Source organism: Pantherophis guttatus, chromosome 1 (genome assembly GCF_059756535.1).
Source record: "Pantherophis guttatus breed Tessera chromosome 1, ASM5975653v1, whole genome shotgun sequence".
Taxonomy (NCBI): Eukaryota; Metazoa; Chordata; class Lepidosauria; order Squamata; family Colubridae; genus Pantherophis; species Pantherophis guttatus.
This window is the reverse complement of record NC_142063.1, coordinates 187,440,052-187,452,740: the sequence shown is the minus strand read 5'-3', so window position 1 is coordinate 187,452,740 and position 12,689 is coordinate 187,440,052. Positions and strand designations below refer to the sequence as shown.

At 33.4% G+C, this 12,689-nt stretch overlaps 1 protein-coding gene across 2 annotated transcripts in view; it reads left to right on the top strand.

Moving 5' to 3' along the window:
* Positions 1 to 12,689, top strand: part of CD2AP (CD2 associated protein) — an 86,400-nt gene that overhangs the window by 43,011 nt on the left and 30,700 nt on the right. For both annotated transcript variants that reach the window (XM_034426816.3, XM_034426815.3), the window contains exons 7-10: positions 1,393 to 1,501; positions 2,573 to 2,667; positions 5,843 to 5,947; positions 12,169 to 12,205. In XM_034426816.3, coding sequence (XP_034282707.2) covers positions 1,393 to 1,501; positions 2,573 to 2,667; positions 5,843 to 5,947; positions 12,169 to 12,205 — 346 coding nt within the window. The remainder of the gene's footprint in view (positions 1 to 1,392; positions 1,502 to 2,572; positions 2,668 to 5,842; positions 5,948 to 12,168; positions 12,206 to 12,689) is intronic.

The window sequence follows — 12,689 nt, the reverse complement described above, 5'->3', positions numbered from 1 at the left end:
TTAGCAGAAGAAGAAAATCTGCCTCTGCCTCCCAGCAATTTGCCTCCTTGCAGCAAACAGCCCATTTCAGTTTCAGCACATACTGATTAGCACAAGCAGCTGATTGTCGGTTTGATCGGCCTTCCGACGATCAGCTGTTTCAGGTTGCAGGGATGGCAATAGCCTATTGCCGCCTCCCCACATCCCATTTTCAGTCTCTGCATCTCATTTTTGGCTTCCTCGCCGCCCGGAACAGGCGGAAAATGGGGCGTGCGGAGGCCGAAAATGGGGTGTGCGGAGGCGGCAACAGCTGATCGTCGGGAGGCTGATCCAACCGACAACCAGCTGCTTGTGCTAATCGGCTGTACTGAAACTGAAACGGGCTGTTTCTTGCAAGGAGACCAAAGTGTGGGGGCCAGTAGGTGGGCAGGGCTACATTCGGTGTATAAGACGCGCCCTAATTTTCAGCCTCTTTTAGAGGGGGGAAGTATGTTTTATACTCTGAAAAATACAGTATGTAAAGGCTTTTTGCTGCCATGGGTCAGGAAAAATAGCACTTGTGTAGTTGTACTTCCACTGCTCAAAATCCATTTGGGAAAAATCCATAGTTTAATGTTGTAGTTGTACCCGTTTCCACAAGCTGAACTAATTTTTAAAGGATACTTGACCTTTTTAAATGTTATGGCCAACCATGTATAGCATATATCATTTGATCTATACTTTTTTCTTAGATCTAATCTATTTTTTAAAACATGTTAAGTTTTCATGTATGTTATTGTGATTTATTACATGTTTGTGTATCTATATTTTGGCAGGTGTAATTGTGGTTTTTAGTATAAGAACATTTGCAAAACAGACTTTAGAAGTCTTTCGTAGGTAGTAGAGGTTTGTTTATTGCCATGTGTAATTTCCTTCTAGTTATATAAAGGGTTGCCCTGCCTTGTCTATTTTGTATGATTTCTTATATTTAATGTTGCCATCTTGTCATTAGATGAAGTTGTTGTTATTCCAGTAGTGTTGAAACTTTAATACCCATTAATAACACCTAATGAAAAAACATGGAATGCTAATAAAGATGAAACACATTAATGTGCTAAATTTGGAGAAGATGAGCTGATATCCAGAGAAATCTGAAGGCTGGCTCAGAAAATTGATTATATCTAAATAAAATATGCTTTGACTTGCAGCCTATTATAAGTCTTTCCAATAGATAGACAATATTTTGATTTAGAAGCAGTATATATTTCATTGCATTTAAATGCATTGAAAATAAAAGAAATGTATTTTATTAACTTCTTGTTCTATAAGATTTATAACTTGCAATTTATTTTTCTGAGGTGATTCAGAGACCACAAATTAAAATACATTTGCCAATTGCCTAATTCTTGTTTTTATCTCCGTGTTCTCATGTAGCCATTACCTAATCTTCCATCTGGACCAAAGGTAACCTCATTCCATGGCACAACAAAATCAGAAATGGCAACAGAAATTGCAAAAACAGAAACAGAAAGCAAACAAAAACGTATGATTTTATATCTATTTTATTTTTATTTTAAAATATTTAATATATAATATTTGATAAAAATTGATTTCTCAAAAGGCCGATAATTCATTCTTGTTTTTTTGACGAAAACATTCTTACAACCTGGGTGAGGAATATGTATCCTAATATAATTTCCATTTGATTTCACTATGTTTGATTAATGTAAGGCTGCCACATTTCACCTTCACAGCTAAAATACCTTAAGCATGACAAGGCATGAAAGCAACTTCTCATTTTAGCGATGGTGAAGATAGTTGATAGCAATTTATTTCTTTACTGCTTGTAAATATATAATATTCTGCTGCATAAGACTCACAAGAGGATTATTATTATTATTATTATTATTTATTATTTATTATTATTATTATTATTATTATTATTATTAGCTTGTGTAGGAAAAATGTAATAATAATTTTCCATTATAAATCTTGGTTAATCTGGTAGAATCTTAGATTTTCCCTTGACTTTACTCTCCTTGTCTTTTCTGAACTGAGGACTTTAGAAATCATTTCAATAACTTAATTGCTATGGTTCCTCAGCTGCTTCCTTGTCTTTTTTCAGTTGCTCATAAAATGAGGGGAAGGTCAAATGCATACTCTTCCCATCTCTTCCTAATGATTTTGTGGAGTGATTCTGTATCCTTTACTAGCATAGTTTTTAAATAATTAATAGTAATGTGCCATACTTTATGGTAAAGTAATATAAATTAAATATATAAAATATAGTAAACCCTTGACTAAAGTGATCGTGGTTTAGTTGAGTATGAATGCAATGGGCAGAATCTTTCTGTGATTCATATTCACAATATGCATTACCATAAACTTATCAGTGATTTTATGCATGTGTAAAATATGCATGCATAAAATCCATATACATAACATTCAATTCCCATATGTATATGCAAGATCCCATTCAGATTTAATAGACATTCCACTTTAAGTGTCACCTGAACTCCACATTAATTACTTATAATGAAATTTAAACACTTGTATTCAAGCAACAACCATTGGAATGTGCTCAGCGTTCACAACTTTTATTCCTTCCTTTAAGCTAAAGAATACTGCAAAACTGTGTTTGCCTATGAAGGTACCCATGAAGATGAACTTAATTTTAAAGAAGGTGATATTATCCAAATAATAAATAAGGTAAGTTACACTGGTCTACAAGGAGAAAGCCTTGGAAATGAAAGTAGCTTAATTTTACCAGAATTGGGTCACTAATAAAGGAAAATTAAGTCCTGAGTACTTAATTTTGGACTTAATTGGCTCCAATTTCCAAGATACATCTTCAGGTCAAAATTGCATCAAAATAATTCAAAACAACGAGGCTCTATAACTTTTCTGCAAAATGTGGTATAGCAATGAGAATAGTGCCACACCAATTATTATAAATTTATCTTTTTAGTGATACCAATAACATAACTTTCCAATCATTTATTGGTTTTTCATATAACATCTTTATGCTTTTCGCATGAAAAACTGAAAAGCTCTAACATCAGATTAAATGAGAAGGTTCTATCTTTATTCGGTATCTAAACTGCACTTTTTGGCTTTTCTCTTTGAACTGCAGTAAGATCATCACTGGGGAGATTCCAGCAGTAATCAGCAAGCATGGACGGATTCCATTTCCCTTGGTATCTTTTCTCATGCCCACGAGATCCTGATGGAATCTCTTCCCATGCTCATTACTCACTGCCCCACAGTTCAAAAGGAAATAGTCTAAATGCGAGAGTAAGAAGAGAATTTTCAGTGACGTGTTTGCATCAAGTGCTTTATAGGATCTAAGCAAATTTTCCACATGTTTTTCATAGTCATCTGCCTTGCTATTCTCAAAACGAAGATAAATTTATACACTTCCATGTGGTACCATTTTCAATGTTCTACCGTACTTTGTTGAGAAGTTACGAGGCATCATGATCATTTTGTATATAAAATATACAAAAGTATGAAGGCTATTGCTTAATGCATTGTAAGCCGCCCTGAGTCTCTGGAGAAAGGCAGCATATAAATCAAAATAAATAAATAAAATAAATAAATTAGACATACCCTCCCTTGTATACTCTCACCTGTGTATAAATCTTTATTGTGAAATATCTTGAAAACTTTAGCCAACCAGCACCTTTATCACCTGTTTTCTAATTCATTTAATCAAAATATGTAAAATTAACACATTTTATCTCAGAGGTTGATAATTTCCCAAAATTTGTAGACCAGAGTTATTTATATTTAAATATTAGTCCTTGACTTACAACCACAATTGGGTCCAGAATTTCTGTTGGAAGTCAGGGTAGTCATAAAAATGAATCCTGATGTCAGTCAGTCACCCAATTTTATGACCATTTTACCATGGTCGTTAAATGAATCCAGCCTCCCTAATAGATATTTTTTGCTGGTTTTTTTGCTAGAAACTAGCAAACAGGTTGCAGATCATGATCATATGACTGCATGATGTTGCAACTGGTCAAAAATGCAAGCCTGTTGCTAAGTGCCAGCATTGTGATAACATGACCATAGAAGTGGTGCAGTGGTCATAATTTTGAGTACTGGTCATAAAACACTTTTTCTGCAGGCCAGAATCTATCTAGAGCACTGTAGCTTAGATATAATAATACCTATATTATTTAAAAGGGGCAAGGAAAATCCCAAGAATCCCAAGAACCAATCAGACTTGTAAGATATTCCTACTGTATTAAATTTTATGTCAAAACAGTATTCGACAAACTGGAAGACTGGATAGAGGCTAACAAGATTATTTATAATGAACAAATAGTTTTCAGGAAAGGTCAGAGCATGTTTGACAATTGTCAGGTTTTCTTTTTTATCTTGCTTCTAAATATGAGAACGGTACCACAAAACATTTGAATATAACAACTACTAATTTGACTGCGTACTTTGACTCCGTAGAAGTAAGTTATTGATTAAATTAGATAATACTAACATAGATAAGCATCTACTGTATCTTTTGCAACAGTTCTTTTCAGTTATATTTACCAGAATGAAGGAGGTTTATTTAGATTCCTCACTGAAGCAATATCGACAAAATAAGGAGTAAAGCAAGGCTGAATCCTCACACCAATATTGTTTACTACTTACATACACACTTCATCCCCTCACATGTCAGCTTCTCTAGGTTCTTAGAAAGTTTCCATTTTATCCTACACTGGTAATATACTCTCAGTAACAAGAGTTGAGTTGAAAGAATGTTTTAAAAGCTAGGGCATTATAGGTAGTCCTTGTTTAGTAACCACAATTTGGGACTGACAACGCAGTTAAGCAAAGCAGTCACAGTGAAACTGAGCTTTCCTTTGCTTTACAAACCTGCAGAGGTCATAAGTACTTTTTAGCATTAGTACTTTTCCATCGCTGTCATAATTGTGAATAGTTGTTAAACAAGGGCTATCTATATGTGCATATAAACATATGTAGATATATAGCATGGGTACATATATCTTTACCTCATGAAGTGGTATGATATGTCCAATGGAGTATTCATACAGGCTGGATAGCCATCTTCAAATTCTTTTAGCAGTTTTATGCTGAACAGGAAATTTGACTACGTGACCTTTGAGATTCTTCTAACTCCTATGATTTTACACATAGTCAAAGAGTTCCAGCACAATTCTTCACTGAATTAAAAAGGAAGTTTTTGGTTAGCTGTTACATTTTAACATTTGAGAAGGAAAGGATCAAGTAGTAAGAAAGTTACTTAAAAGAATAAAGCATTGGCTTGGCATTAATTAAAGTGGGATGCCTTCCAACATAGTATCAATATTTGCCACACCTGTGATGAACATTATAGCTAAGCACACCAATACAAAGTTAGGGGATAGTTTTAAACCATGGCTTTTGACCAAGTCATGATGGACTGATTCACACATCACTCAAGTCAAAAGCAAAGAAACCAAGACAAAGTCGGCCTTAGATTTCTGGCAGGCAAAAGTATTCATTGTGTATTTCCCCTATTCCTTGTTTAGCCATGCTATGCATATGTTTTAGATTAATTTATGCAAGGATATGCTCATGGCAAAAAAAAATAATCATTAGCACTTCTTTCAAAATAACATTTGCAACCAATAAGCCAACATCAAACCATGTTCCAAACTAAATTTGCTCCAAACTTAGAGCAAATTCTTGCTTATTCAGTGATCATATGCATATCTCATATTAAGTCTTAAAAACTAGCACATAATTAATGGCTTAGTGCAATACGTGGCTCAATTTCTAAAAAACTGCAACTTAATGTAAACTGGTGGGTAGATGATGAAGCCTTAACATTTATTTGTTGTGTAAAATGAATATACATTTAGTAATTTTGTTTTAGGACACTGGGGAGGAAGGATGGTGGAGAGGCATTCTTAATGGCAAAGAAGGAGTTTTTCCAGATAACTTTGCAGTTCAGATTCATGAATCTGATAAAGATTTTCCTGTAAGTACTTATTGCACTTTTAAAAAAGTTTTAGCTTTAAAAAGCTGGTTTAACAACCAAGTAGTGTGTTTTATATATCCATGGTGTCCCAGGCTTTTTTCATAATTCAGCATTTTATTTTCCTCGTTTAATTATTTTGGCCTTGCAATTGTTCTGTTAATATAGCATTGCCATAACAATGGAGCTCTTTGGAGAAACCTTATTTGGGTGACATAATGGTCCAGTCATTAATGTGTGGCCTAACTTTTCTTGTAGGCCTGTTATGAAGAGCAATGAAGTGATCTTGGAAGATGAGATTGAGACAAACACTATTGCTACCACTGTTCAGCACCTCAAGTTCAGTCTCCAAAAATTGCTTCAGAATGTGCAGGGTCATGGATGCAACCCTTGTCTTCAACTTCTGAAAACAAATGCTCTTGATCTTAAATCATACATCTGCACTGCTTTGAAGTCATGTAGACAAATGCTACATTTGCACTCCTATCACTCTGAAGCTTTTTTTGGAAATGTGAACCCAAAATGTATAATAATGTTAGTACTTTCATTTTTGGCTCTGAAATATTTTTAATTCAAATAAAGATCCTGGCTTGGGTCTTTAAAAGTCTCAGCAAAATTAAACTTATAAAAATCTAAATTTTCTTCCTGGCATACTAGTAAGCCATATGTTATTCTTGAACTGCATGTTTGGGTTATCAGAAGGTGTGGTGACTAGGGATTACGGAAATCTTTCTAAAGCATACAGAACAATGTATAAGTAAAGAATAAGTAAATGCAACTTGAACTAGTGATGAGAAGTATTTGGGAAAGGTGTTACAATATACATTGCATACTTGGAATTCTATGAATGACTTTAACAAACTTACAGAATAGATTCCTGAACAAATTTTGACAGTATTCCAGAGACAGGTGATAGAATAAATGAAAAATAATCAAATCAGACAGACGATCAGGGTAATATCATCCAGGACCTGGTATCAAGAATAATAATAATTGGAGTTGTCAATAATCTTTCCTGTTATTACTTCTTTTGCAAACTTCAAAAGGTACACTGTTTCAGCTTGAATTTAAAAACAAGGCTCTCAGTATACCTCAGTCTATTAGACCAGACAATTTCTAATCAGTTCAGCAAGCATTATCAAGATCATTCTTGTCTTGTCTTGTCTTGTCTTATTCATTTAACTTTATTATTTAGTTCATTATCCTTTCAGTGGTGCCTCTAGGTGGCACTGGAGTTTATTTTCACCCAGGAAAAGTAGAAGAAGTTTTTCCTTTTAAAAACAATTCATTCCATTACTTAAATTTAATTCTATTTCATTTGTTAAGATTAAAAAGTTTAAAAATATTCAATCAGGCTTTCTACTCTTACTCTCTTGTTGTCCAAATTAATTCTGCTAATTCATTTAATTTTCTTTTCTTTCATTTGGGCTTGCTGTATTGTCGAAGGTAGAGAAGCCGACACACACCCACTTCTCCCTCCTCTCTTTTTGCCACTTTCTCCTCTTTTAGCTATTTCCTGGAGGTTATGAAAAGAAACTTGTATTTTTAAGAAAAGCAGGCATCTCACCCAGACGATCCACACTTCCCTTTACTTCCATGCTTCTGCTGTGGCCACCCCAGCTTCATAGCAGGTCTCAATGGCTGCTTTCTCAGCCGTCCGGTTGAGAGGCTTCTTCTGACCAGCCAGGGAATTTGCAATTTCCCTGTGCTTGCCAGTCTGTGCCTCTCTCGTTCACCATCCCTACAGGACAGCTTCAGTCAAAAAAAACCCCAGATGGCTGCAATATTGATGATCCTTTGGGAGCCCCCAAAGAAACCATCGTTTCGCTGTGGATGCTGCCCCTCCCCCCCGGGATATTTTCTTTTTCCTTTACTTATGGATAACAGAGTGGAGATTCTACTTGTTAATTTTTCGTTCCTTTTTCTTTCATCTTCAGTTGCCTTTTTTTGTATTTAACAATTGATTGGATTGTGTTTTTCTTTTCTTTTTTCTTCTTTTTATTTGTGGTCTGTGCTTCTTTTTTGTACACAGACATTCCTCTTTTTTTTTTCCTGCCATTGGCTTTTTGGTCTAGTTAATTCCTCACCAGAGGAAATTTGGATTAAGGTTAGAAAAATCTGAAGATTAAAATCATGAATGTTGGATTTGGATTGTAATACTTTATTTTTGTATTGTTTTGTTTTTGTTATCTCTCTTTGTCTCCTTTTTATTTTTACTTTTTCTTTTTGGTTGGTTGGCTTATTTTTGTACTTTTACTTTTTTTTTAATTCACCCAACGGGGTGGATTAAATATTTGGATTATAAATTCTATTTGGATTATAACCTGGTGGATTATAATATCAAGACTACAAGATGAAGAAAACAACAACACATCTGCCTTCAATAGCCTCGGCAACAACTTTTAGCCCTGCAGCTCAGAGAACATTGGACACTATGACTAGGCAACTGGAACTAAAAAATATGATACAGGCGTTTCATGAATACGTCAAAGAAAGAATAGGCAAATTAGATGAGAGAATGGAAAAAGTAGAAGGGGAATGAAAAGATGTCAAGGGGATAATTGAAAAAAATGAACAAAGAATACAAAAGGTGGAAGAAAAAGTAGAATTGACGGAAAAAAGAGTGGGAGAGCTGGATGACAGACTTACAATAGCTAATAAAAACCAGGAAAAGACAATTATTTCTTTAGAAATGGATCGTGCAGATTATTATCTAAAATTTCAAACATGGAAGAGAAAGGGGAAAATTTAGCTGAAATAATGGCAGAGTTGTTGGCGGAAGCAATGGAGGAAACTAAAGAAAAGATATGAAGTGAGATCCATGAGATTTTTAGAGTACATACTTAGATATGCATTGAGAAACAAATTACCTAGGGAGATACATGTAAGATTCACCAAGAAAGCAATAAAAACAGAGATATTACAGACAGCAAGAAACAACCCAATAAAATATAAAGGCAGAGAGATTGTGGTGTTGAAACAAATACCTTGAAGAGTCAGAGATCTGAGAAAAGAATACTAGTTGTTGACAAAATGTTTAATTTAAAAAGGAGTGAGCTTCAAGTAGTTAAAACCGGAAGGAATATTGGTGAATTGGCAGGAGCAAAGACACAGATTAGACTCGCTAGAGAAGGCAGAACTATTTTATGATCAATATTTGGGACTATAAGAGGAGAGATTGAGAGAGGAAAAACAGATTAGATACCAGGAAGAAACAGTGAAAGAAAAAGAAGATCAAATAAGAGAGAGAGCAAAGGAACAAGAAGAAAGAGCAATAAGAGAAGGGGCAAGGCTAAAAGATGTTAAAGAACAAAGAGAGACAAGAATGACAAGATCAGCAAAGACTATTAATAAGTAAACTATGGAGGAAGAAGTAAAAGCAATATCAATAAATATAAATGGATTAAATTCGGCAATAAAAAGGAAAAGAACTTTAAATAAATTGGAAAAATTAAAAATGGACATAATATGTTTACAAGAAGTTCATATTAGAAAATAACATAAAAAACTTTTGGAATACCAAAAATTGGGAGAAGTATTTACTGCACTAGCACATCAAAGTAAAAGAGGTGTAGTACTATACATTAAAAAGACACTAAACAAATATTTGCTGACGAAGAACAGAGGATTCTTATGGTGGAAGTAACAATGAACTATAAACAAATACTCTTAGTGGCAATATATGCCCCAAATGACAAGATTTTGATGGAAAATTTCACAGAAAAATAATTGAAGTCAAGTATGAAAATATTTACATGATGAGTGCAGTAACAGAAATTGAATTGGACTATAAAACCACAAAAATAAATAAATAAACCCAGAAAAACTCTTCCAAAAGCCTTTTTTACAATGGTGGAGGAATTAAATATCCAAGATGTTTGGAGAAGAAGATATTCAAAAGAAAAACGATACACTTTTTATTCAAATAGACATGTGTCATGGTCTAGAATAGATATGATGTGGATATCAACCAATTTATTAGTTAATATACAAGATATAAACATTGAAACAAGCACATGGGCAGATCATAATCCAATTACAATTATATGGAAGGGACAAAAAAAGAGATCAAGATGGACATTAAATCAAACAATATTAAATGAAAAAGAGTTTCAACAATTTATGGAGAAAGAATTGACTTTCTTTTTTAGAGAAAATAAAAAGGAAGACACCTCATTACAAAATGTGTGGGATAGAGTGAAAGCATACATTTGAGGATTGGCAATGACTTATTTGGGAAAAAGGAATAAAAAGAAAAGAAACTCAAAAAAATGGAAGAGAAGTATAAGAAATTAGAAATGGAACTACAGAAAGATACACAAAATAAGAGGATTAAAAATCAAATGGGCCTTAAAAAACATGAATTGAATCTAATTGAAAAAGAGGATTTGGCACTCAAAATAAAAATTTCTAAGCAAAATTTTTTTGAAAATGCAAACAAACAGGAAGATGGTTGGCATACAAAATTAAAAAGGAGAGAGAAAAAAAGTTAATCAACTAACGGATGAGAAGGGAACTGTATACTATCAAAATGAAGAAAAGAAAATAGTACAGAATTATTACGAGAAACTCTAAATAAGAGACAATATCAGAAGACAGGATAAAACAATACCTAGAAAAATCTGAATTACCCAAAATACCAGAAGATTATAAAAGCATTAGAGGAAAGAATAACGATGATGGAACTAACAGGGGATTAAAAAACAAAAAAAAAATGGCAAAATGCCAGGGCCAGACGGATTGCCAGCAGACCTATATAAAACATTACAAGATGTAATAAACAACACAATGCTGGAAGTATTTAATGAACTCCTGATAGAACCAAAGATACCAAACTCATGGATGGAGGCATATATTACTCTTATACCAAAAGAACATACAGATCTGCAACAAATAAAGAACTATAGACTGATTTCCCTGTTAAATGCGATTTATAGAATATTTGCATCAATAATGGCTGATAGATTAAAGATATTGTTAAATAATACATATGGACCAAAATGGTTTCCTACCCAAGAGACAGATTAGAGACAATATGAAAATAATTCTGAATACTTTGGAATATTATGAAGCACATCCAGAAAAACAGATGGCATTGATGTTTCTTGATGCATAGAAGGCGTTTGACAATGTGAATTGACAATTTATGATAAAACAACTACAGACTATGGATTTTGGGGGGAGATTTATAAATATGATTAAAACAATTTATTATAAGCAATCAGCAAAAGTGATGGTAAATGGAGATATGACAAAGAAGGCTAATATTATGAAAGGCACAAGACAGGGTTGTCCTCTATCACCATTATTATTTGTGTTGACATTAGAGGTATTAAATAGAAATATAAGACAAAATGAAGAGATAAAAGGTATTAGAATTTAAAAAGAAGAATATAAACTACAGGCATTTGCAGATGATTTAGTCTTGATTTTACAGGAGCCGCAAGAAGTTGGGCCAAAATTAATAGAACAAAAGAAGAAGAATTGTTTATAAGCAATCTAAAGTTAGAGATACCAAATTGTTCAAGGTAGTAAAAAAAATAATTGCTACGTGCAAAATTTGCTTTCAAATTCTTGATCTTTTGATCAGTCTATTTCAATTTCTTAATTGTATTTCACCAGCAAATTGTAGACAAGGCCCAGGAAATGTTCTGAATGTTGTGTTACAGGGTGTGTTTTTTTTAAAATTCAGACTGGTTTCTAGTTGTTATTTTAGAGACAATTCAGTGAACTTGAAAAATTGGGTTCATTGTTGTTTTGTTCCTGGATGGCTACCAATTTTTTTCAATTATCTTTGTATGTCAATTGCACCTTTTTCTGGAAAATGTAGCTAACAATAGTCACCTGTACCTTACCTTCACAGATACTCTCTTATTTCCAAATGAGTAATAATAAAACTTCTGCTTATGGAGAATAAGAGATTTCTGAGAAAGAAGAGTCTCCTTTGGCAAGATGGATGTCATACAATTTTGATAGATAAACAAATAAAATAGAGGAGAAAGAGTTGTTGATTCCCCTTGCCTTCTCTGCTTCCTCTTCTTTCTCAGCTATCATTTTCCTGATCATTTTCGAAAACTTTGGTCTGCCTAAGATTTGTAATCCTTGCACCAGTAATTTATAGACAGTACAATTGAGTTACTGAGTATACCTGTTGTCTTCTGGGTCTTAATTCAAGAAAATACTTGGCATAAATATTAGTTATTTATATTTTGTCCTCTTTGCAGAAGCCAAAGAAGCCACCACCTCCTGCAAAAAGTCAAGGTATGTAAGATAGGGTTTTATTAGACCATAATTGCAAAAGAGACTGTAATTGATTGGAAATTATTAATAATTGTCTCAATCAGAACTTCCTTTTCTCCATTTTGCACACACAAAGATTCACATCTCCAATCTCAATGGTAACTGCTCACATGCTATAGTCACAGCCTAGTTTCATTTTATAAATCATAATCAAATTGTGCACTATTCAAACTCGCATTAATTGTGACTTACCTATACAATAATTTATATATATATATGAATTCATGACTTCTATGAATACAAATGAGGAGATAATCCTGAACATACTTCCATGTGATAGTGTATAACTATTTTTTCCTATACAGTTGCAAGAAAAAGTATGTGAACCCCTTGGGATTACGTGGAGTTTTGCATGAATTGGTCATACAATGTGCTCTGAACTTCATCTAAGTCACAACAATAGAAAAACACAGTCTGCTTAAAATAATACTACACAAACATTAGA